Raw genomic sequence first — 27152 nt, 5'->3', positions numbered from 1 at the left:
GACAGGATTCTAATGATAAATAGTAATGTCTCAGATGTTTCTTAAAAGTTATTATCATGTACTTTTTTTTATCCATCAGGACGTGGGTCACGTGGCGTCGCAGAGCAGCCAGTCCCAGAGCGCGTGCTCGTCGTACAGCTTCTTCGTGTCGGTGCGCAACTTTGTGTGCAAGATGTCGGAGGATGCGGAGCTGCTCATGTCGCTGTACGACGGGCAGCAGGGCCGCCACTTCACCGAGAGCTACGTGGTGCGCTGGTCCCGCGGCGGCCTCGCCAGCGACATCGACCAGCTGCATAACCTGAGGGTCCTGTTCACGGTAACTGTCGCCGCAATCAAACAATCTTCTTCTTCTTTTTGTAGATCTTAAGGATCTGTTTGGGCCTCTGCTTGTCGCTCTTGGGATGTTGACTCCCAGCTGTCTTTCCACCTTTTTGGAGGTCTGCCTGGGGGTCTGCGTCCTTCAGGGTTTCCTCGAAGTGCGATATGTAGAAGGTCTGTCTTCTGACATTTTGTTTACATGCTCATTCCAGTATCGCCTTCGTTGTCGTCCCCACCTCACGATATCATCCGTCTTACATATGCTCCGTATGTCAGTATTTCTTCCTCAGTCTCGCAATGTGTTTCCGGTTATGGATCGGAGAGTCTTCATCTCGGAGGTTCGAAGTCGAGATTTTGTTCTAGAAGTATCTGCTCTTGCCTCATTCCCATAAGTGGCTATTGGTCGAACACATGTTTTGTATATCTTCATTTTACTTTCTATTCTCATCTGTTTGTTCCTCCACACCGAGTTACTGAGGCACCCAGATATAACTGCAGCCTTGTTTATTTGTTTTTGAGTCTCACCTTAGAGATCTCACCATAGAGTCTCACCATAGAGATCACCGTAGCTGCTAACGTCAACTCCAATGATCGTCAAATCATTGGTCACAATTTCTGGGTTTATCCAAACATGGATGATGGATAGTAATTATTCTTCTTTGTGTCGGGTTGTGGTCCCGTGGTTAGTGTCGCAGAATCTTGAGTCAAGTTTCTGAGTTCGAACCCACTCTACCACAATTTGATACCTATTTTTAATAATGAGCCGCTTAGGTTCACAGAAATAGTATGAAATTGAAGTATTTTTGTAAATAATAAAAACATAAATATTTATCTTTTCAAATTAAATAAAAAATTAAAATTAAAAAATAAATTTAATTTAAAATACATTCTTCCTTCTTCTAACCCTTATCCACGCCCAATGGTGCATAGGGCAATGCATCGTATTGACACAGTGTTGATCGTTACTTACAGGAAGGTGATCACTCTTGCGCTTCAGAGACCAGTCCAGGATAATATTAAATATTAATTAATAATAATAAACCATATCCGCTCCCTAGGTGGAGCATATGGAGTCCACAAACTGTCTCCAGGCTTTTCTGTCGGCTGCCAGCTCCCTTGCATCCTCCCAAGTCAGATCCGCGTCCCGAAGTTCTGACGAGAACTGCCGACGAATTGTCAGCAGTGGTCGTCCTGGGCGGCGCGAACCTGATGCCTTGTAAAAGAGGCAAGCTTGATTAAGGCTCTCAGGAGGCATGCGGAGTACATGGCCGAGCCAACTGAATCGCCTTTTCTTGACGACAGTTGTAACCAAGATTTGCTGCGTCCTACGCCTTATCTCTTCATTCCTCACAAAGTCAAACCACCGCACGCCTAAAATTCTCCGCAAACACCTATTCTCGAAGTTTAGTACACGGCTGCTCTGGGCCCTTATAAGGTGCCATGTTTCACAGCCGTATAAGAGAACAGGAGCAATGCAGGGATTGTATAGGCGGCATTTGGTCTTCACCGAGTATTAAAGTACCAAATATTAATTAGAGTGTAAAATCACTAATATTTACTTTCTCCCCTCCCTGGGAATTGAAACCAGGACCTCCAGCATGGTAGCCGAGCGTACTCACCATTACACTACGCAGGCGGACAACATAGTTCTCTTTAAGTGGAGATAAACTCAGAATCCGTGATAGATCGTTATACATATAACAAAATTCAATAAATAACTGGTAAAAATATAAGTTTAATGAAAATTGAAAATGATTTTTTCAAGCTCTCTTAGATGATCATTGATCATCATCACGCCGCTTCCCCGCAGGAGTAGGCAAAGAGAATAGAACGCCACACCATTCTGTCTTTGCAAACATTCCTCGCCTCTTCCACGTTCATGCATCTCCTCATACATACCCGCCGATTGTTTCAACTCCTAACCTGACCGCTTTCAAGTATTTGGCATACCTGATAGTGCCAAGTTTTTCTCGGTCTTCCTCTCCTCCTTTTTCCTTAGTATGTAAAATAATTCGAAAGAATCATAGATACATTTCATATGGGTCTCAAAAAGTCAGTAAAAAAAAAAACGTAATAAACTTGACCATGAATAGGGCCGATAAGTAACATGTGAAAGAAGAAGTCGATTGAACTTTACCAAATTGTCTTTTTATATTGTTTTAGGATCTGGGAACAAGTGATATTATGAAGAGGGAGAAAGTGTATCTAGTCTGTTACGTCGTAAGAGTCGGGGGAATGGATGCGCCAAATATGGATAACAGGTGAGAAAATATTTAAAGGTACAGTGAAACCTCTATCTATCTATTGTAACTGCAGACAGTTAGAATTCCATATTGAATCGTTGGGTAATATATCCAAAATAAAACAAGGTTTGTTGGATTGAATACTACATTTATTTATGTATATGTTAATATGTGACGCGTTTCGTCTTCTTAGGACATTATTAAACACAGAGTGTTTGACAATGTCCTAAGAAGACGAAACGCGTCACGTATTAACATATATGTACATAAATAAATGTAGAATTCAATCCAACAACAAAAATTAGATATGTTAAGACGATTATGTAAAAGTAAGAAATAACGTGTAAGATTGCCGGTGTGTAAGATTTTTCCAAATGGAGGAATGAATAGCCTTTTGTATTCCAGACGTAGTTCGGTGGCGATATCTTATGACGATGTAAAAGTAAGCAAAAACTCAACAAAACAACAGAAGCAAGTTCGATCAGTAGCCATTGCGGCGCTCCCTAAAATTGCATGGTTTTTCCGGATAGCTGTATGAGTAGCGTGTTGTGTTCCAGACGCAGTTCGGTGGCGGCTGCCCTGGCGAGCGGCCGGGCCGTGTCGCAGTCCAGCGGCTCGGTGGGCAGCGGCATAGAGGCGTGGGGCAAGGGCTGCGGCATGCGGCGCCCGCTCGGGGTGGCCGTCATGGACATCACGCACTTCCTCTCGGGGCAGCTGGACGTGGACGATGACAAGCACCACTGCATCTCCTTCTTCCCGTGAGTCCCCGCTCCCGTCTGCGGGATGACCGCCTTTGTTGCGGTGATTCCGAACCTTTTTGAAGTCAGGGAGCACTTTTGATCGTTAGGAAAACTCGCGGTACACCAAAAGTAAAGAAAGAAGATGAATTTTATTAAATATAAAGCTGATTATTTTATTACGGAAAACTATAAATGAAACTTTTTGCAGCAAAATGAGAATATTATTTTTTCACATCTCATCAAAGATGTAGAAGAATATGGAAGTCTAGGCATTTACGGGGCTGACGACCATCATAGGCTGGTTTAAGTGATCACTTTACACACGTGTAACATTCACCAATTCTACCCATTATTGACAACCACACTACTCAAATACTTGGAAGTTCTATATATATACATTAACCAATTTTTGAAACATTATTCCTGAATCACTAGAACTTTACTAGAGACATCATTTTCATCTCACCAATAGGTCAAAAAAAAAAAAAAAAACCCCTGTAATTGGAGATAATCCAGATTTTGTGAACAAGTATTTGGACACACTCAAAATGTTGAAAATAAAATGAGAATTGCTTAGTTAATTTGAAATTGGAAAAATATTTTGATTTTCGAATTAGCAAACTTAAAAAGAAGAAACACCATTATAAAAAAATTATTTAAAAACATTTGTTTATGAAGAAGAAATCTTTGATTTTTTACCCATTTTGTTGTAATTTTATTTAAAATTTGGGACGAATTATTTTTTCAAATTATCAAGTGTTTTTTTTATGAAAATCGCCCTTTTTGAGCGTGGAGCCTTTTTTACTTTTATTTTTTTTTCTGCAGATGTGAAAAGGATAATCTGGATTCACTACTACGAAGAATCATCGCCAGCAAAGATCTGAAAGGTGAAAGCAAAACTGGACAAGCTCTGTGGCTCTCCGTCAAACTTCTGCGTGGAGATATAAAACAGGTGAGGTGAAACTCATTTGCTGAGCGTGCAAAGCAAACAGAAATCAAACTAGAAAAATAGTATTAATATAAAATACAAAATATACTTGACTATCAGAAAACAAAAATTATTATTATTATTATATTTTTTTAATATAAAATTAAAAACATAATAAAGATGAAAAAGTAAAAAGTTAGCAAGCATGTACTACATGAATGATACGTGTACAAGAAAAAGGAGCTTAAATCTGTCTCTTCATTAAACAATCCAAGCAAAATTTTAAATCTACACAAACTTAGGTAATCAACATCTTCTTCTCCTTCTTTCTGTGCCACTTCTAACAAAAATTGGCGATCATCATGGCCATCTTCACTTTTGATGCTGCAGCTCGGAACAGAGATTTGGTACTTCCGCCAAACCATTGTCGCAGGTTTTTCAGCCATGATGTCCTTCGGCGTCCTAGAGTTCTTCGCCCCTCAATCTTTCCTTGTATGATTAGGTGGAGAAGAGGATATTTTTCATTTCTCATGACGTGTCCGAAGTGCATCAGCTTTCCCTGCTCGATGGTTGGATGAATTAACATCTGACAGTCTTTGATTTGATTGGCAGATACGCGACGAGGTGCCCCACCTGGTGGTGGGCAACGTGAGCATCGCGCGCAAGATGGGCTTCCCCGAGGTCATCCTGCCCGGGGACGCGCGCAACGACCTGTACCTCTGCCTGGTGCAGGGCTGCTTCACGCGCGCCACCGGCAAGTCCACCGACCGCAACATCCAGGTCACCACACGCGTCTGCAACCAGCACGGCCAGATGATTCCGGTAACTGTCACTCAGTCTAGTCTGTCTAGTCTTGTCTTCATACTTATTCTAGACTTAACCCTTCACTGCATGACTTTTTAATGCATGACTGCATTGATAGTTCGTCTTTGAAAGACCAGCGAAGTTATTATTTTGGCGTTCATAGCGCGTCTTTTGGCTAAATTATGAACTATATACTTGAGTTATGAATGTATCTAATTAGTTACAACAAAGAATGGTTGCTTATATTTTTAAAAGACGTTTTAACACTAACTTTTTGGTATGTAACAAATTTGATACACTATGCAGTGAAGGGTTAAGTCAATGCTATTTTAACCTTTCCCTTACGGTGCTAAAAACTTCCGCGTGCAACAGTGATACGTATTTTGTACACCATGTGAAAATGTGATTTAAAAACGGGAGAAATGTGAATATTCCTAAATGTTACTTTTATTGACCATAGTTAAAGTAGTCTGCCTATAGAAACGTCAGGCTCTTACCGTCTTCATATTTATTCTAGACTTAAGTCAATGCTATTTTAACCTTTCTCTTACAGTGCTAAAACCTTCCGTGTGCAACAATGATACGTATTTTGTTCACCATGGGAAAATGTGATTTAAAAACGGGAGAAATGTGAATATTCCTAAATGTTACTTTTATTGACCATAGTTAAAGTAATCTGCCTATAGAAGCGTCAGGCTCTTACCGTCTTCATATTTATTCTAGACTTAAGTCAATGCTATTTTAACCTTTCTCTTACGGTGCTAAAACCTTCCGTGTGCAACGATGATACGTACTTTGTTCACCATGGGAAAATGTGATTTAAAAACGGGAGAAATGTGAATATTCCTAAATGTTACTTTTATTGACCATAGTTAAAGTAATCTGCCTATAGAAGCGTCAGGCTCTTACCGTCTTCATATTTATTCTAGACTTAAGTCAATGCTATTTTAACCTTTCTCTTACGGTGCTAAAACCTTCCGTGTGCAACGATGATACGTATTTTGTTCACCATGGGAAAATGTGATTTAAAAACGGGAGAAATGTGAATATTCCTAAATGTTACTTTTATTGACCATAGTTAAAGTAATCTGCCTATAGAAGCGTCAGGCTCTTACCGTCTTCATATTTATTCTAGACTTAAGTCAATGCTATTTTAACCTTTCTCTTACGGTGCTAAAACCTTCCGTGTGCAACGATGATACGTATTTTGTTCACCATGGGAAAATGTGATTTAAAAACGGGAGAAATGTGAATATTCCTAAATGTTACTTTTATTGACCATAGTTAAAGTAATCTGCCTATAGAAGCGTCAGGCTCTTACCGTCTTCATATTTATTCTAGACTTAAGTCAATGCTATTTTAACCTTTCTCTTACGGTGCTAAAACCTTCCGTGTGCAACAATGATACGTATTTTGTACACCATGGGAAAATGTGATTTAAAAACGGGAGAAATGTGAATATTCTTTAATAATGTTACTTTTATTGGCCAAAGTTAAAATTGAATGTTTGATGGCTCTCCACTTGCCTGAGTGCTTTAAAGCTTATCACACTCTTTTAAAATTACCTGGGGATGAGCCATAATAATCTAACTTACGAACAAACAAACAAAATTGTGTTTTACCATTTTTATTTTGTGTGTAATATAATAGTCTTAATGTTATTGTAATAAAAAATGTGTCAAAATTAAATAGTGTGTTGTATGAACAAATTACGTCATCTTTATTAGTGGTGCAATGGGTTAAATTAATGAGCCTGGATACCCATTAGGGATGGTGTGTGCGACTAGTACCCCAATATGTCTTTAACCGCCCTACACATACGAATTTACGTGATACGCGCGGTTTTTCTTCACCATTCCGCGCTAACCCGTATGACCTACGAGAAAAGATATCTGTTCCAAAAATATTTAATGCGTACCTAATACACTGACATTTTTTTGTCATGTTTCATACCTGACAATCTTTTGTGACAACAAACGTTGTGATTTTTTTGCTTGTTCATAAAAAATATGCCCGAAAATAACCCCAGAGAGTAGGGCGGTCAAAACATCTTTTACTCTAATTATTTGATGTGGATATTATGTTAATGTTTTCCTAACCTCAATTATTATTTTGAACAGGGTGTCATTTCACTGGGAGGAGGAGTTCAACCGTTGAACGAGTACAACTCTGTAGTGTATTACCACGAAGATAAACCGAGGTGGCTTGAAACATTCAAAGTAAGTTAATTTTTTAATTAAATAAATAAATACTGCAATATAACACTTTCCTTTTCATTCATCATTTTTTTTGTGTAACAGTACTTAAAAATGCTACTTCATGACTACCGGTTTCATATATTCTTCTTTCTTCTTTTACCATATCCGCTCCCTGTCTCCAGGCTTTTCTGTCGGCCGCCAGCTCCCTTGCATCCTCCCAAGTCAGGTCCGTGTCCCGAAGTTCAGACGAGAACTGCCGACGAATTGTCAGCAGTGGTCGTCTTGGGCGGCGTGAACCTCATGCCTTGTAAAAGAGGCAAGTTTGATGGCGGCTCTCGGGAGGCATGCGGAGTACACGGCCAAGCCAACTGAATTGCCTTTTCTTGTCGACAGTTGTGACCAATATTTGCTGCGTACTATGCCTTATCTCTTCATTCTTCACAAAGGCAAACCACCGCACGCCTAAAATTCTTCGCAGACACCTATTCTCGAAGCTAAAACTCATCATATTTTCTGTTCATTTTTCAATAAATTTTGTGTTCATGTAAGCCAGCATTGATATTTTGTTCTCTTCCCATGTGCCATCTATCCATATTAGCATTGATATACTAGAAATTTTATCATAGCTGCATGAATATGGCAAGTAACACAGTACGAGATAACTCCTAGTTGGCATCCTAGCAAAGAACGCAATCTATGAGTTATCTTGCAGTTGGCAGTCAATGTGTTTAGTTATAAAATTGAAAATCACAAAGCAATTGCTTGGAATAATTATTATAAATAAATACAGAAAGTGTATTATGTCCGCCTCCGTAGTGTAATGGTTAGCACGCTCGGCTACCGCACTGGAGGTCCCGGGTTCGATTCCCAGGGTGGGGTCGAATAAATATAAGTGATTTTTTTTCACTCTACTATTTATTCAATATTACCCTGGACTGGTACCTGAAGCGGAGGGCTGATCACCTTTCCTTCATGTGTTAACGATCAAGGTAACACTCCGTTTATATGATGCAGTGCCCTATGCACCATCAGGTGCGGATGAGGGTTTGAAAAACAACGAAAAAAGTGTTATTGCCATTGATAATCTTAATTTGTTTCCTCGTAGATTTGCGTGCCGATTGAGGAGTTCAAGCAAGCTCACGTCGTGTTTCTCTTCAAACACCGGAGCTCCAACGAGGCAAAGGACAAGGCGGAGAAACCATTCGCACTCGCGTACACCCCTCTAATGCAACCCAACGGGACGACCCTCAATGACACGCAACATTGTCTGTGCGTTTACAAGGTGAGAAATTGAAAAAAAAAATAGATGTCTCTAGTGAAGTGTGGTGAAGTCAAGCACTGTGTTTCGAGTTTGATCGATATATCTAGATGTTTCGAGAATTTGGCCAGAGTGGTTGGTTGTAATTATTTTATACGCATTCAATTTAATTCAATTGATTAACATTTACAACATTTTGAGTGTGTCGAAATACTTGTTCACAAAATTATAATCCAGGATTATAATCTTACTTGTGATTATAATCCAGGATTTGGATCTCACATACTAATATAAGAGTTTCTGCTTAATAAAAAGCTTCTTTACATCTCACCAATAGATGTCTCTAGTGAAGTTCTAGTGATTCATGAACAAGGTTTCTAAATTGGTTCAAATATATAGAACTTCCAAGAGTTTGAGTAGTGTGGTTGTCAATAATGGGTAGAATTGGTGAATGTTACACGTGTGTAAAGTGATCACTTAAACCAGCCTATGACGGTCGTAAGCCCCGTAAATGCCCAGACTTCCATATTCTTCTTCATCTTTGATGAGATATCAAAAAATAATATGATTAACATTTAATTGATTCTTTGTCCGCCTCGGTGGTGTGATGGTTAGTTGGTCCCTGAAGCCACTGCATCAATACGATGCAGTGCCCTATCCACCGTTGGGCACGGATAAGGATTAGAAAAGACATATTTCCACTAGTTTTCTTATAAACCTTCCCCTTACGGTGCTAAAAACAGCCGCACGAAACGATGATACTCGTATGTCGTAGGTATGTATTAATAAATGGTATTTTTTTAGGTTGACGGGAAAAAGTGGCCTGGCAATGATATTGACGCGGCATCCTGCTATCTCTCTCTGCCCAGCCAAAGGAACACCTCCGCGGGAGACAAGGAGGGCAAGTTGCAAAGGGGATTCCTGTCTCTCTCGCACAAGGACTCTTTCCTTATCGGGACTAACGTCTGCTCTACCAAACTCACACAAAATGGTAATTTTTTTATATTATTTTGAGAAATAAAAAGACTTTGTTTTTTGATCCACTCACATTTTTATTAACCAACTAGTTTTGGCAACAACCTGTTGCCCCCTTCAGGGTTTAATTTATGTCATAAATTATCATAAATTAAAAAAATTATCATATATTAAACCCTGAAGAGGACAACAGGTTGTTGCCGAAACTAGTTGGTCAATAAAAATGTAAGTCTTTTTATTTCTCAAAGTAATATATCAATATGATACACAAAGTTAATGCTTTCAATATTCAAAACATGGTAATTTTTTACTATTATTATTTTAACTTATAACTCTTCATACTTTATTTTTTCGAGGTCAATCGATCTCGCATCCCTTATGTCACTGCGACCATTTTAGGTCTATTGTGACCTCCCTCTGTGTCATAGCTCACTCTCAAGACTTACGTGAGTCATGTAGCTTCTTTCTTTCTTCATTCACCTTCTCGGATTCCAGTAGTGGTCCTCCAAGGATGTGACTTCGGTTGCGAGCGAATGCGTCGCAGTTATAGAGAATGTGAATGAGTGTTGCGTTATTCTCCATACAAAATCTGCAGACTGGGGAATCATGCAGTCATTGAATGAAAAAAAATTGTAACAAATACCACTTATCAATCACATTATAAAGATATTTTGTGAGAATTCGGAAAAAAAAATTACAGTACGATCAAACGTATATCGAAGGTATATTCATGTTTAAAAAAAACGCTATGCGATGCTATTCACATCTCACTCTTACTTTACTTGGTTATATCGGAACACGAGATATGCCATCTCAGTTCTCAGTTGTGTTTCTAGTAATGAACCAAGTGCGTCAGCAGTAGCTTGCGGGCAGCCAATCGAGGTGGTTGTATCGCTCGTTTATGAGCGTGCGTCAATGATGTTTTCAGCTATCAAACTTCAATCAACATCACTTTTGACTTCAAATATAATAAATTTAGGCGATTATCCATGAACGTTAGTTTTTTCAGATTTTAAATAGTTCATTTTTATATGTGCATTTCTGTATTTATGGTTCGTTGCTCATTTTCTGTGGGTACTTTATGAACAGTTGTGGCTATATCCATGAATCCTTCTACAATTCTAGTTGAACTTCTTGGCGTGTTGAACTGGTGCGACCATGTGTCGGACGATTCCTTGCGGCACTCGCTCACGTCTCTGCAAACAGTTCCCGGAGAAGAAGTGGTCAAGTTCATGCAAGATATATTAGATGCCCTATTTAGTATATTGACACAGGTATAATTTACAATTGTTTATGTATAAATTTTTATTTTATAAACCTTTTTATCAATTTATTAAATTTATTAATGAAATATACATGTACTATACATGTCTTTAGGCATAGCTTGTGTTGAGCCGAAATATTGCTCGAGTTTTACATCAGCCAAAAGTTATAATTATCTTTTTCATACATATTATTTTTTTGGCTAAGCAATTACTTAACCTGTTAACCGGGCAACATGTATGGATGACGAATACCTTTGTTGTTCGAAAAATATACGTCCATATGTATAATATAATAAACATTTATTTCAAGGACGTATTCATATGTCCTACCCCTACCCGATATTGTTTACATTTGACGTATTTATGCGTCCCGCCCGGTTAACAGGTTAAAGTAATTTAAGCTAAGAAAGGTGTGTCGAGATGGTTTGGACATGTGAATTGAATGAGTGAAGATAGAAAAGTAAAACAAATCTATGATGCGACTGTGGTTGGTAATAGAGGCAGAGGAAGACCGAGGAAAACTTGGCAAGATCAATTATTTCAAATACTTGAAAGTGTTCAGGTCATGTATGGAATAATCGTTTATGTGTGCGGAGATGTAGAAGAGGTGAAGATTGTTTGCAAAGACAGCCTGATTGGTGTGGCATTCTATTCTCTCTGCCTACCCTTGCGGAGAAGCAACATAATGGTTAATTGGTTAGCTTTAGTACTTTTTGGCTGTAGCTATCGTTTCTCAAATTGGATGTTTAAAATTGATTTTATTAATTTATTCGGCCGACACTTTTTGGTAAAATCTATCCATTTTAAATTTAAGTTTTACTTAGTAAATACCTTCTAATCCCTAATCACACCCAATGGTGCATAGGGCACTGCATCATATTGACACAGGCAAGGTGATCACTCCTGCACCTCAGGGACCAGTCCAGGGTAATATTAAATATTAGAGTGTAAAATCACTAATATTTATTTTCACCCCTACCTGGGAATCGAACCTGGGACCTCCAGCACGGTAGCTAAACATGCTCACCATTACACCACGGAGGTGGACATAGTAAATACCACTATTTCTTAAATCTATTGTGACACGTGTTTCGATGCAATTCCACATCATACGGTGTTTGAAAATGATGCGGAATGCATCGAAACACGTGTCACAATAGATTTTAAGAAACAGTGGTATTTACTAAGTAAAACTTAAATTAAAAATGTATGAATTGCATGAGTGTGTTTTAGAATCAATATATTTGATTTTTCCAAGGCGGACCTGGAGAGGGGGGTGGACTCAGTTCTGGACACGAGGGAGGGCTCGTACAACTTCCTGGTGTTCGAGTGTCTCCTGTCCCTCATCAGCCTGGTCTCCGACCGCAAGTACCACCACTTCCAGCCGGTGCTGGACCTCTACATCAAGGAGAGCTTCTGCGCCACGCTAGCCTACAAGTACGCTCTTCCTGTTTACTATTTTTCCGATACTCCCTGTAACGACTAACGGTACTGCAACTTGAGGAAGAAGATGGAAAAGCACATTCAGGAACCAATATTCAACAAAATATTCGAACGGGCAGCATTAACCCTTCACTGCATAGTGCATCAAATTTGTTACATACCCAAAAGTTAGTGTTAAAACGTTCTTCAAAAATATAAGCAACCATTCTTTGTTGTTACTGATTAGATACATTCATAACTCACGTATATAGTTCATAATTTAGCCAAAAGACGCGCTATGAACGCCAAAATAATAACTTCACTTGTCTCTCGAAGACGAACTGTCAATGCAGTCATGCAGTCATGCAAAAAAAGTCATGCAGTGAAGGGTTAAATATAAACTATGTCGGCCTATCCGTTAAAACAAGTTTTGCGCAAAAAAACTCGTCATTCCTTGCGCCAAAGATATTAAATTTGCTGCCCCTAACCATTAAGAATTCCAGTAGTGATTGTCTTTACGAACAGTGTCCGTCTATGGCTGCTTCTCGTTGGAAGGGACAAGGTAGAAAGTGAATCAATTAAAGTCCAGGTGTAATTATTTTATTATAAAACCTTTGTACTGTAAATTGTTATTGTATTTATTGCATGTAATGTATTTAATGTAATAATTAAAAAAACAAATAATATATTTTTTTTAATTATATTAACATGTAAGTATTTCGGCTCAACACAGGCCATGCCTAAAGAGCCGTAATACAAATAGTAAAAAAAAATGTATGAATCTATAAAAAAAATGATAAAAAAAAAAAATCTTTTGCCAATTTATAAAGGTGGGGACTGACCGGAGTCATTTCGTCGTAACGTAACACGTTACGATGCGAGCATTCGTATAGTCAGTACAGCGTTCCGAGGCTCCATCCGAAGTCGGATGCTCGCTGCGAATGTTACGTTACGATGAAATGCTTTGGTTAGTCCCCACCTTAAGGGTGAGAAGAGCATAGGCGGCGCCGATATCAACATGGCGAATAAATCGAGTCGAAGCACGATGTCTTGCATCCAAATTGTAATCAGCACTGAACTTCGAGGACAAAGAGCATGATGTATTACGTCTAGGTTCTAATCACTGAAAAACTCTAATTCTCAATATGAGCATACTGAAATAGTTGCCCCACCAGTACATATACCAATCTAGTGGGTACTTGTTGTGGGAAAACTTGAAATATTATAATATTATAAACATGAATTGTCCGCCTCCGTACTGTAATGGTCAGCACGCTCGGCTACCGTACTGGTGGTTCCGGGAAATATTATGTGGGTGGTAAATATTAGTGATTTTTTCACTCTAATATTTATTCAATATTACCCTGACTGGTACCTGAAGCGGAGGGCTGATCACCTTTCCTCCATGTGTTAATGATCGAGATAACAAAGCGTTTATATGATGCAGTGCCCTATACACTGTTGGGGTTCAGTTAAGGGTTTGAAGAAGACTGATCATTGGTTACTTGAATTCGAGTTTGAAGTTATTATCGTGACTTGTCTAAATCCAGGAAACTATGTACCATGCTGTCCCAACTGGTGACCGACGCAGACAAGGGGGACAACGAGGTGCTCCTGCGCAGCATGAAGTGCCTGGAGTACCTGGTCCGCTTCATCGTCAGGTCCCGAGAGCTGCACTCGGAGCTCACCCAGCGGAGTGATCAACACGACTTCCAACTGCTATTCCAAGGTAACTTTTAAATTTTTTTAAATCTATTTACAGAAGATTACTGATTACTGAGGAAGACCAAAATATTCATGGATGTTGCAAAGAGACGACATGGTTCGAAGACAAGGCTTAGGTGATGTTGTCCATGACAGAAGGATCTACAACCTGAGGACGAGGAGAGCTGACCCCAGCAGTCTACAAAGATGATAAGTTTGGATGTACCCAGGAAGAAGACAGAAGATTATTTTACACTGGCAAATCTTAACCTCTGTTTTACACATTGTTTGCGGGAAACACTTAAAAGCGTCTTTTACATACTGTTGGTAGACAGCGGAAGATTTTTATAAGCGTTCTATTTGCTCACTTTAGGTAGAGCGCGAAAGACGCCAAAAAACATTGTACAAATCGGAATTGGGTTTGCAGTTACTTGTGATAAGTATACGACCCTTATTAGTATACTAATTAGGGTCGGGGTTGATAAAAAAACTGCCCGACAACAATGTGTGTCATTTTCGTAAAATACTACCTAAAGGCACTTAATGCCAGTACCCTATTACAGTTCAGATTTACTACACAGCATAGTATTTTTTTCTCTTTATTATGGTTGTACCCTATTTGTACATAATAATAAATTACATGTTGTATAAAATAATGTGATAAAATAATATATTTTCTCTTTTTAAGTACAAACATTATTTGTTCGAAAAATATTTCTAAACAAGATTATGAAAAAAATTATGCATTAGCCTGAAATATTTAATTATTTTTGCTTTATAGTTAGGAAGTGTCGTATTCCAGATATCGATATGGTCCGCGAAATCATTGCCGGGGTTTTGCATTCGATGTATAGGAGTATTTAATCCAAACACTCTCCGGCTGTTATTACAATAAAATATTTGACGGTTTCTCGTGTTTCTGGTTGAGGCGTAAATATTATCATTTGCAATAACAAGGGACAGTCCAAACTATTATTTAAAATTTTGTATAAATTAATCATATCGAATATGTAGTTTTCTCCCATCACTCAATTTTTGAATTGTTTCAGATTTACTCAACAGCATAGTTATATTGATGCACTGCGACAGCAAGAATACACTCACTTCCCAGGGTGCCTGTATCAAGTACCTACCCTCGTCGGTGCCGCACATTATACAAGTCTTTCCAGAAACGCAATTGGCGTGAGTTTATGCTAACATCACTAAATGCCCCGCTCAATTGTATTCCACATCACCCATAGGTCGAACTTGCTTTTTTCATGTTATTTAAAATAATATGAAAAATAACTCCTATAATTGGAGATAATCCAGATCTGTGAACAAGTATTTGGACACACTCAAAATGTTGTTACAGAATATCACAACATAATAATAGATTGCAGTCCCGATGTATGTTTTCCTGCATAAAAAATATATGGTTCCATTTCATTTTCATTGATTGTATGAAGAAAACATTTTTTTATTATTTATTTATTTATTTTTTAAATTCTTTTGCATTACATGACATAAATTCAAATACAATAAAATATAAATAAAATATAAATATAAATACAAAAAAAGATCCCACAAAGGCATGGCCTGTGTGTGGGTATACAATATAATTTAGGTCATAGTTTTCATGAATGCTTTTTTCCCAATTTGTTGACAGTCATATTTCCAAGAAAATACACTGTTCGGTTAGTTTAATTTTTCCTATAATAAAGAAACTGCATTAGTTTTCAGCATATTTATAATTATTACATGTTACATACAGCAGGCATGTCAAATACTTAATCTGGAATAGTTTATATGACTCTTCGATATGTTTTAATATCAAGATTGACTCTCATCCTGGCATTGTATGTATGTATTATCTAGGAGGCATTGTTAAAAGGTCCAAAAAAAAAAGTATTCCATTTTTAAATGTGTTTGGTTCCAGAACAATGATTGGCGAAATACTTGATGTGTTGCCACTGGGAAGGCTGACAAAACAGCGGTTGATAGCCATTTTGGATTTGGTCCAAGGTCCCCTATTTTTGAGCAGTCATTGTCGTTGCATTTTGTTGCCGCACATAACTACCAACCTTAAAACACTGATCCAAAACAATGACGAGGTATGCGCTTGTTGATTCTTCTCTTTTTTTTTTACTAATAGCAACACTTTTGGATGTGGAGCTTATTCTCTATTTGAAAATAATGACGGCTTAATTGACTGGGTGGCGTATAAAATTTTTTCATGTTGGTGTCAGTGTAAATTTTATGTAAATATGGTATACACACAGGTGGTAGTGGTGGTGATGTTTGTTTTGTTGTTTTTGAAAAATGTAGAAATTTCATCTGGAATTATTTTATATTGGGGTTAATCTTTTATTCATTTAAATGACCCAGTAATATATTTTTGTTAAAGAATATTGGTAATTCATATCTTTTGAAAAACACAGAATTTCTTTTTTGATTAATTGATTCGGCAGTCACTTTGTGGTAAAATCTTTTTATTTTTAATTAAATTTTTTCTTAAATACCACTATTTCTAACTAGAAAAAGTGGTATTTTCTAAGTAAACTCAATTTAAAATAAAAATTTGTAGCCATAATTTCCTATTCTACATATACTTTTACGAGCATAGATTCTTGTATATCCTATTACTTTGCGAATACTTTAACAAAATAGGCAAAGAAAATACAAATTTTTGGCTAAAAATATCATAGACCCGGCTTTTTTCCGGGTCGATGACGTTTAATTGTTGTTATTGACTTTTGTAGAAATATAAAATACGATATTCAGTAGTTGTTGTGTAGATTTTTGTTTGTTTTATTTTTCTTCTTCCTATATCATTTGACGCTTTCAAATTCTTAAATCATTTCTTGAGAATGATTAGGCATGATTTTTTGTTATGTTGCAGCATGAAGTTCTCCCTCTTTTCTTTTTTTTTCTATTTACTTTTTATTTTGCAATCGGTCTATTTTTTTCAACCTGTCTTCAGTAAAATCGTGTATCTCTTTTTGACGGTTATAAGGATGTGTGAAAGTATTTAGATCAGTCGCTATTTATCACCATAATCTTAGGAGACGCAATCATAAAAACAGCAATTTTTATTCTTACAATTGAAAGTTACTCTTTTAAAAATATGTATTAAAAAGAATAAAATGAATTAGCTGATCTTGTGCCAACCGTAAAACTTTTTTCATAATTGTAGTATTTTTTTTAAAGCTGCAGTTGTTTGGATAATACATTATGATCATTTATTAATGCTGCAGTTTGAAAACCAAAAACAAAAAAATTGTCCTATACAACTTTCCGCCTCTATAGTGTAATGGCTAGGCTACCATGCTGGAGGTCCCGGGTTCGATTCCCAGGAGGGTCAAAATATGTATTAGTGATTTTTCAGTCTAATATTTATATAATATGACCCTGGATTGGTACCTGAAACGGAAGGCTGATCACCTTTCCTTTGAGTATTTAACGATCAAGATAAAACTGCTTCTATACGATGCAGTGCCCTATGCACCATTGGGTGTGGATAAGTAGAAGATACAATAAAAAAAATTAACAAAAATTCTATGTGTAGAAGAGTAGTTTTTTTAGTCGCCATTTTAAATAGTTGGTAAATTTAGTAGTTTAATAAATAGTTGTATCAAATCTTTTTTGTAAATCATTTCTGCTTCGCAAATAAGTTTGTTAGCGGTTTGGTATTGTATTCCTGTTCACAATACTGACATTTTACTGTTTCCTCATGCTTCTTGACTCGAACACTGAAGAGGTAAGTCTGTCTTTTTTATTTAAAAAAGTACTATGTGTAAGTTACAGATGAAATGGAGGATGTCTTGAAAGATCTCCCCTCTTTGTGAAATTCCTAATTTTTCTCCCATGAATGTTTCATTACGTTTACTAATGCGTGCAATCTTTTGACAGTTTTTTTTTATGAAAAATAAATACACTGCCTTTTATATTAAAAACAAACTGAAGATTTTGGCTGTAACTCAATAAATAAATATATTTTTAAAATTGCATTACATATTAGTATAAAGTTATGTATATTTACAAAAGTATATTTTGTATTGCATTTATCAAACAACATATGTTTCATGCATGATAAAATAATTTATATTTTATCTTGTATAATTGTAAAAATTATTTTTTAATTATTCATAAATTCATCTTATCCTATAAAAAACTTTTAAAAATACTTAATAAATAGTTAGGTACATACTAGATAAAAATGAGTATTGAGAAGCAAGTAGCTACTTTAATAAAATATTTTTATCAAGCTTCCACTTGTTAACTACTTTTCCATTTATAAATTTATTTCAGTACCTACTTTTTAAATTTAATTTAAAATATGGCAACATTTAATATATTCCATTTCGAATTTGGAATCTGAAAATTGGCAGTAAAATGGCAGAGCTTTCGAATGTGTCAAAAGATTGCATGCTGTGCTCTTGTAAATTGTGATGGTTTGTACCGAGCACTCTCCCGTCTTGCAGTGTGAATCCTGAAAATGTGTTTGTACTACCGCACCCGCACACATTCAAGCACCATTCCCACACTCACAACAGCCTCCCGTGTGTTTCTAATCATAACATTTTCAAATAACGTCTCTTGTTATTAAATCTTTATATCTAATTCATTCGTGTATTTTAAAAAAAACAACAAAACAGCAATCTGCAGTACAAATTTTACCCTAAATTTTTGGATATGAAATCAATATTGTAGGATTTGTTTGTATGAAATAAACCAAATATTTTCATATAATTTCTTCTACATTATGCAGATTTCTTGTCTACTTTCCTGCCTCAAAAAAAAACTTTAAAATAAATCTAGTGCATAACTTCAAAAAGAAAAATTAATAATAATAGTTCAAGTGAGTGGACTCTTGGTTTAGGGGGGTGAATTTAAATAAATTTCCCTAATAATCTGCCTAAAAACTGAATAATTTATTGATAACACAAAAAATATACCAGATTTAAAAAAATCTTTTTTCTTACTTTCTTATTTTTATTAATTTTTATTTAAAGGAATAACTCGCAAAGCCTCTATTAGAGGCTTGTCTGCAGGTAGGATAGTAAGGATAGGAAAGGTAAATGTGAAAAATATGTACATCACAAATACCCAGACCGATTGAAAATAAATCTTTCTTGAATTTATTTTGCACTTGGCGGGAATCGAACCCGCGATGCCAGTTTCACAATCGAGCGTCTACCCAACTACGCCACGGCGTCTTTCAATTTTCTTATTTAAAATAATCAAATTAATACTTTCTTGAATGTTTTTCGCACATACTTTGTGGCACATTTTATAATTTTTATAAAATAAAACAACTTTGTTTTTAACCACTTTTTTGTCGGTATATTTAGTCTCCAACCGGTTTCGACAAGAACCTTGTCATTATCAAGGTTAAACCAATTAATTTATTTATTTAGGTTTTTTTCTATAATTTATATTTGAAGCACTAATTTTGTGATTTTCCATTTTATAGTTAAAATGTAACTGTGTTTTAAAATGAATATAAATATTTTATTGTAACTTAATTATGTCTACCGGTTTCGAAGCTAAAGTAACACTTTAATTATATATATATTTTTTTAATTTCTGCTCAATGCAAGATATAAAAATATACACAAATATCAATCATCTACCCTTCACATTGTTGTAGATTCTCATTGTCCGTTATTAGTTTGGTCATGTCTGATAGTATAAAGTGGGCTTAGATAGTCGGGATGTTCAACTCGGGGACCAAAATAAAATCACGTTAGTTTTCTGAAATTCCAAAACATTTCAATTTGAAATGGGAAATTATACTGTTTATTTTATTTTACTTTAAAGGAATAACCCGCAAAGCCTCTATTATAGGCTTCTCTGCAGGTAGGATAGTAAGTATAGGGAAGGTAAATGTGAAAAATACATCTCAAATACCCAGACCAAATAAAAATAAATCTTTCTTGAATTCATTTTGCACTTGGCGGGAATCCAATCTGCGACGCTAGTTTCGCAATTGAATGTCTATCCAACAATGCCACGATGCCTGTCTAATTAATGGATCTAGTAATAATTGGAAAAAGATTGAAAATTATTATTTTTTTTTTTCTTGGGTCTTTATGACTTTCCCATTTTGAGGGACTACTTTGATAAAATCGAACATCCTTAGTTAAAATTGTTATCAATGTGTAGAAATTTTAACATTATAATTAGCTGTCTTACAATAATAAGGGGGTATTTATTTTCATTTTCTGTCCACCTCTGTAGTGTAGTGGTTAGTGCGTTTCTTTTCCATTTTGGTGGTCCCAGGTTTGATTCCTCAAGGACTCAAAATTGATTAAACTGATTTTTAATAATAAAACCCTTATCCGCACCCCAATGGTGCATAGGGCACTGTGTCTTATAAACGCAGTGTTATCATGATCGTTTTACTTATGAAGGAAAGGTGATCAGCCCTCCGCTTCAGGTACCAGTCCATGGTAATATTGAATAAATATTACAGTGAAAAAATCACTTATATTTATTTTTACCCCCCTTGGGAATCGAACCCGGGACCTCCAGAATGGTAGCCGAGCGTGCTGACCATTACACTACGGAGGCGGACAACTGATTTTTACTGATATTTATTCAATGTCATTAGCACAGGACTTAATTCAATGTCACCTTAACTTCACGTAGTTAACTATCAAGATTAACACTGTGTCGATGCAATATGGAGCCCTATGCACCATATAATGTTGATGAAGGTTAGATAAATAAGAATATTTATAAAAATAAAAATAAATCATTAAAATTCAAGTAACCATATACATCACCTAAAAATAATATTTTTAAATATTACATTTCATTCATAAATTGACAAATGGAAAAATTTATCTCATACTAAAATTTAAATAATATCTTCATCTCACAACTAAAAATAATTTATGTATATTTTTATTAATTCCTATAATAATAATAATAATAATTGACTGTTTTTAATCAACTAAATAATAATAATACTGGTAAATGGTGTTGCTAATAAAACTCAATTTGTAAAAAGACATATGTTTTTATTAAACAACAGACAAATGTTAATAATGAGCACTGAAATGAAAAATATTGCACGGTTTTTGCATTTTTATGTGTGTTACGCTTTCATAACTTGCTCACGGCCCATAGTACAGAGATTGCCCAGTTCAAATACTGCAATTTGGTGATTAGCTTGCTACGCTGGAAAGGTTGAGGTTCCCGGTTCAACGAAATTTTTAGTTTTAGCAATATATATTTTTTTCATATTATTTTTGACATCTCAACATTGATGAAGAAGAACATGGAAGTCTGGGCATTTACGGGGCTTACGATCGTCATAGGCTGGTTTAAGTGATCAATTTACACACGTGTAACATTCACCAATTCTACCCATGATTGACAACCACACTACTCAAATTCTTGGAAATTCTATACATGATCCAAATTTTTAGCATTGTATGAGAATCACTAGAATTTTCACTAGTGACATCTATTGGTGAGATGAATAAGCTTTTTTATAAAGCCGAAACTCTTATATTTGTATGTGAGGTCCGAATCCTAGATTATAATCATATACATGAGAAACGCCAGAAAATATCCTTTACATTTTATTGTTTTATCTTATAATTGGACCAGATTCTTCTAGATGTCTTTCGAGGAAGATCCATGACAAATGCATGGTTCACTATATGTTTAGGTTCTCTACGTCCTTTGTGCCCATACCATCTCAATTGCTTTTCTTCTACCTTACTATTGGTATCAGTTACACCCAGGCTTCCACGAATGCGTGAACTATTTATGTTGTCTCTTAAGGGACACTCCAGCTGACCACCTCATCACCATTTGATATGAATAATTGAATAATAAATAAAGCAATGGTGATATTAACGCTCAGTTTTTTGACTTGAAAAGTCAACAAAATGTCACTATTTAGTGTTTAATATTAGAATTGTCAGTAATGTCCGCCTCTCTAGAGTAATGGTGATTGCAATTTAGCTTCCAGGCTGGGGGCACTGGGTTCGATTCCCAGTGAGGGTCAAAATAAATATTTATGACTTTACTAAAATTTTTATTTTAACACATTGATTACGGTGAAGTTTGTTAAAGAAATGTAGTTTTACTCAGACGATGTTAGATCTCTTCGAAAAAATTATGACTTTTAGTCATATTTAGAAACCAGAAAAGAAAAGATAATATGTTTGTATTAAAGTGTCACCCATGCAAAGCAAACATGATAAGAAATTAGACGTTTGACAGTTGTTTTTTTCTATTTAAAGTTGAAGGCAATTAAAATGAACAAAAATTTGTACACTGCTGCAACATGAGGTTTCTAAAACGTTCAAATGTGTGCATGCCGTAAACAATGTGTTGATATTACCCTGCCCTGGTACTAGAAGCGTGAGATTGATCACCTTGCTTTCATGCAAGGGATGATCGAGATAACACTGTGTCAATACGATGTAGTGCCTTATGCATTGTTTGGCGCTTATAATAGTTGGAAGAAAATATAGCAGAAAAAAATTACTAGTTAAAAAAAATACATTGATAGAAATAACAATGCTTGAATTCTTACGTTTAGTTTGGAAAATTTTAATTTCTCCATTTATCTCAAATTGATTTTTTCAAGCATGGGGATGATTCATTCAATCACTGTACTATTTGCCGAATTTTTCAAACTCACCTTTTTTCACTACCTTTTCAAATCATTTTAATAAAAAAAAAATACAACTATTGAATCTGAATTCTCATATAATACTTTAAAAAATCTGCCTTCCTTTTTTTATAAAATCAAATTAATAATTTCAAGCGCCTAAAGCATGAATAAGTTCGACATTTATTTTAAAAATTAAATTTGTATATTTTTTTGTATTTATATATATATTTTTATTTATTTATTGTTTTGGTCAAAAAAGCAAAGTTCTCGTTTCATCTTAATTTATAATGATATCGATATCAATTTATCATACAGAAAATAAGTACATTTCATTTTGCAGAGTGTAACTATTGTTAAACGTGTGTTTTCACAGTGTTCACTATTGCACAGGTCTTCAAAAATTATGAATTTTTGTCCCTCAAGGCGAAGTATGTGATTTAAGAGTATTTTTAAATGCTAAATTCTATTAAGACCTCACATTATTTGCTATCACATAAGGTTTTTATGCTGAATTTTAATGTGATCTCAGCTATTTGCTCTCATTTGAGGTTTTTATGCTGAATTTTAATGTGACCTCAGCTATTTGCTCTCATTTAAGGTTTTTATACTGCATTCTAATATGACCTCAGGTAATTGCTATAAAAAATAGGTGATATAAATTTAAAGATTACCTCTATTTTTGTTCATTACAAATGTATAAAAATACTATGGTATATCTTGTGGAAGCATTCTGCAATTAGTAAAAAAAATTGTACATTTCCACTCATTTTTGACCTATTCCGTTATTTTAAATAACTCAACACTGGCTAGAACACTCTAGAATGGTGAATAGCCATTAAAAAAATAAGAAAAATAGAAGATCTATTCTGTTTTCACATACTAATATGCAAAATCAGAAGTTTCCGTAAAAATGTATCTTTTTCTGATTAAATTGTTACAATTCAGAATAAAAAATTCCAAAAAAAACATTTTCAATACCTCAAGGGACAAAATTCACAATGAACAGTGTTATTTTTATAATATTCCCGTGGAACTTTGCTTTTTGTGATATTGATGACTCAATGTGATATTAACAGCCATTGTTTTTTCAATTTTTTGCCTGTCGTGGCGTGGTGTTGCCATCTAACTTGGAAACCCCCCAAAAACCATTTAACGGACGGGCTTGTATGTGTGCGTTGCGGATTGTCGCCATTGTCTATTAAATTGTGGATTCACACTGGCTGCGGTTTATCTGGCTGTCCAATTCTTTAACCGCCTACCCGCATTTGTTACCCTTGCCTCGACCATAGACAAATAGATGCGGTGTAGAAATAAGAACAAAGAATCGCTCGGTCGATAAAATCGCACGCGTTCTCGGTGCTTCCCGACACAAGTTACAGGAGCACAGAGGATACAGCGAACAGGTGATTATTCTTTACATTACTATTTACTTTTTGTTACACGATTCGGTGTTATTGCATTATTTTTATTAATTAACAAATTGATTAAAATGATAGTTTTATATGTATTTTTTACTATTTATTGTTCATCATTCACTTTGTGGTAAGACATGATGATATTGTAAAAGAAAAACACTTGTTTTTTATCACTTGCGTTTATTTTATTATGACGACTAGTTTCGGAAGCTATGCTTCCATCTTCAGGTCTAAATATAATATATTTTTTATTTTAATAAATAATTTATTTTTTCAAAATTCTTCACCTTTGCTTTCCATTTTTCCTTTATTTTCAAACTCAACCCCCTTGACTAACCCCCTTCCCCTTAACTTACCCCTCTCCGTATTTATAGAATAGATAATTATTGATGTTTTAGTTTATATTTAGACCTGAAGAAGGAAGCATAGCTTCCGAAACTAATCGTCATAATAAAATAAACTCATGTGGTAAAAAACAAGTATTTTTCTTATACAATACCTTTATTTTTTATTATTTAATATGGATATAAAGTTTTTATTATAATTTAAATTCATTTCCTAAAAATTTCTACTTGTAAGATCGTAAAATTAATATCATAGTTCTCTCCAATAAAAAGACTTAGCTCTTGTGCTTGGAGAGGGACTTCCAATTATTATTTATTGTTTATGTTTGTTGGTAATATAATTTATTTTTATTACAATTTTTTTTTTTGGGATTTTTTTTCTTTCTTAGATTAAAATGTATATTATTCACTTAATTTATTTTTTAGCATTTTAATGTCTTTAATTTTTTAAATATCTGTAGGAAGGTTATTGAAGTATTTGGTTCTCAAATATTTAAAGTTCTGTTGGAATTGTTTGGTATTGTAAAGTCATGTTGGTATCTCGAAGATGAACTTTTCTTTAGATTCTATAATTTTTCATCCTTAAATACACATTAGACAACCACTCTACTCAAATTTGAGTACATAGTGGAGTAAAGTGGAGAAGCCCAGATTTGTGAACAAGGATTTGGACACACCTAAAATGTTGTTGTTTATGGTTATTGCTTTTAACCGCTTCATACTTTTGAACGAATCACGCTCGCGCGCTAAATGCGTTCATTCACTCAACCATATGAATTTTTAAATTACTTTTTCAATGAAGAATTACTACAAAATATTGTAGACCTGATTGTAAATTTGTATCCGCCTCCGTAATTGTAATGGTCAGCACGCTCGGCTGCCGTACTGGGTTCCCGGGTTTGACTCCCAAGGGGGTCAAATAAAAATAAGTGATTTTTTCACTCTAATATTTAAATATTACCTTGGACTGGTACCTGAAGCGGAGGGCTGATCACCTTTCCTTCGTGTGTTAACGATCAAGATAACACTGCTTTTATATGATGCAGTACCCTATGCACATAAGGGTTCGAATGAATTGTAAATTAAATATGCTTAAATTGTTATATTTTATTTGAAATGCAGATAAACTTTGAATAAAATATTTTTAAAAACCTGATTTACACTTTTTATAAAAAAAAACCTTAGCATTAAGTGGTTAATAACTGTTGTGTGTAATTCCAGCTGGAACTGTGCGTCAAGATACTGAGTGAAATATTGTCTCTCTTGTTCCGCAAAGACATTGGTCCCACGGACGAGGAGTTTAACCATCTCTCCTCCAGCCTCCTGCGGACCATAATACAGGCCACAATCCAGATGGACAGGGAAAATCCTTTGGTGGTGAGTCGTCATTTCAAATGGATCTCTATAGAGAAGTATAAATAGTCATATTTATGTTTTTTAATGCAGTTTAGTCTATGATTACCAAATCCACCTCCTGAACCCTTTGCTGGTGAGTAATCCTTTCAAATGGATTTCGATAGAGATGTGTAAATTGCCAGATATATTTTTTTGAAAGCAGTTTAGTCTACGATTGCCAAAATATCCACCTCTGCTGGAGGTCCCGGGTTCGATTTCCAGGGGGGGGGGGGGTGAAATATTATTACTAGTATTTAATATGACCGGTCTCTGAAGTGGCTCAGTTTCGATGACCTGCTTTTTCCTTTTGGTTGTTCCAGGCCCAGCTGGTGGCGGTGCTGCTGGAGATGCTCCGCCAGATGAACTTGGAGAGGTACAACAGCTACGTGTCGCTGTTTCCCTCCAACGCGGACCTCCTCGACTTCGTCAGCGAGCTGCAGCTGGTCCTGCAGGACCTGGTGGAGAGGCCGGTCTTCCACTCCCACTGGGCCGACATGATCAACTTGCAGTACCACATTGTGCTCAACACATTCAGGTAACACCAGTGTTTGATAATTTTCAATTTCAATTTATTTATTTAAATTAATTATACATTGCAAATAATATATACATTGTCTGCCTCCGTAGTGTAATGGTCAGCACGCTCGGCTACCGTTCTGGAGGTCCCGGGTTCATCCGGGAAGTGATTTTTTCACTGTAATATTTATTCAATATTACCCTGGATTGGTATCTGAAGCGGAGGGCTGATCACCTTTCCTTCATGTGTAAACGATCAAGATAACACTGCGTTTATATGACGCAGTGCCCTATGCTTCATTGGGTGCGGATAAGGGTTTTTTAAATATTTACATTACAAACTATAAAAAAATTTAAATCGTATACATTAAAATAAAATATATGTAAGAACTATTGCTAAAGGTGTAAAAGAATCCCGCTTCGGAAAACTCCTTCAGACACATGGAACAGATCAATATCCAATGAGATATTGTTCAACATAGCGGTAGCTCTTCCTATAGGCATAACCATCGGCAGGTTGGTCCCGTGTATAGGAATGTGAAACAATCTATGCCGACGCTGTCTTAGGTAACTATCGGGAACGTACAGACCAATGCTCCGGATAATTTCAGGATTATCGATCATACCGCGCAACAATTGATAAAAATGCGTAGTCAAATACACATTCCTTATAGTCTCTAAACTATTGTAGCAAAGCATACCCTGGAGAAACTCGCTCGTGTAGAGCCAAGTATAATAGCCGTACTCTCTCATGTAGAGATGCCTCAAAAACTTTTTTTGGACTTTCTCTACCATAAGAGAGTACTTAAGCTCGTGTGGCCCCCATATTATGGAGCCACTCTCGAGTCTACTTTGCACCAAGGAGTTATAAAGAGTTCTCAGCACGCGGGTATTTTCGAAAACCCTGGCAGTACGCAGAACAAATCCTAGCATTTTCAATGTATTACCACTGACTGCCTCTATGTGATGGTGAAATGTCAGGGTGCTCACAAACCTAACGCCCAGAT

General features: G+C 35.7%; 1 protein-coding gene across 4 annotated transcripts in view; it reads left to right on the top strand.

The window, feature by feature from the left end:
* mbc (dedicator of cytokinesis protein myoblast city) overlaps positions 1-27152 on the top strand; it is a 66791-nt gene that overhangs the window by 19057 nt on the left and 20582 nt on the right. Inside the window, exons 6-21 of one of the 4 annotated variants that reach the window (XM_088268325.1) lie at positions 80-316; positions 2482-2579; positions 3119-3319; positions 4127-4253; positions 4842-5051; positions 7154-7252; positions 8337-8513; positions 9294-9480; positions 10590-10738; positions 11988-12166; positions 13702-13880; positions 14905-15037; positions 15774-15948; positions 23765-23878; positions 25456-25611; positions 25950-26164. In XM_088268325.1, the coding sequence (XP_088124451.1) occupies positions 80-316; positions 2482-2579; positions 3119-3319; positions 4127-4253; positions 4842-5051; positions 7154-7252; positions 8337-8513; positions 9294-9480; positions 10590-10738; positions 11988-12166; positions 13702-13880; positions 14905-15037; positions 15774-15948; positions 23765-23878; positions 25456-25611; positions 25950-26164 (2636 nt within the window). Of the gene's footprint in view, positions 1-79; positions 317-2481; positions 2580-3103; positions 3320-4126; positions 4254-4841; positions 5052-7153; positions 7253-8336; positions 8514-9293; positions 9481-10589; positions 10739-11987; positions 12167-13701; positions 13881-14904; positions 15038-15773; positions 15949-23764; positions 23879-25455; positions 25612-25949; positions 26165-27152 lie in introns of all 4 variants that reach the window. The other 3 variants (XM_088268324.1, XM_088268327.1, XM_088268326.1) reach the window with 3 other exon arrangements.

This window comes from Brachycentrus maculatus, unplaced genomic scaffold, assembly GCF_059751285.1.
Source record: "Brachycentrus maculatus isolate JH-2025_06_01 unplaced genomic scaffold, ASM5975128v1 h1tg000320l, whole genome shotgun sequence".
Lineage (NCBI taxonomy): Eukaryota > Metazoa > Arthropoda > Insecta > Trichoptera > Brachycentridae > Brachycentrus > Brachycentrus maculatus.
This window is presented reverse-complemented; position numbering and strand designations above follow the sequence as displayed.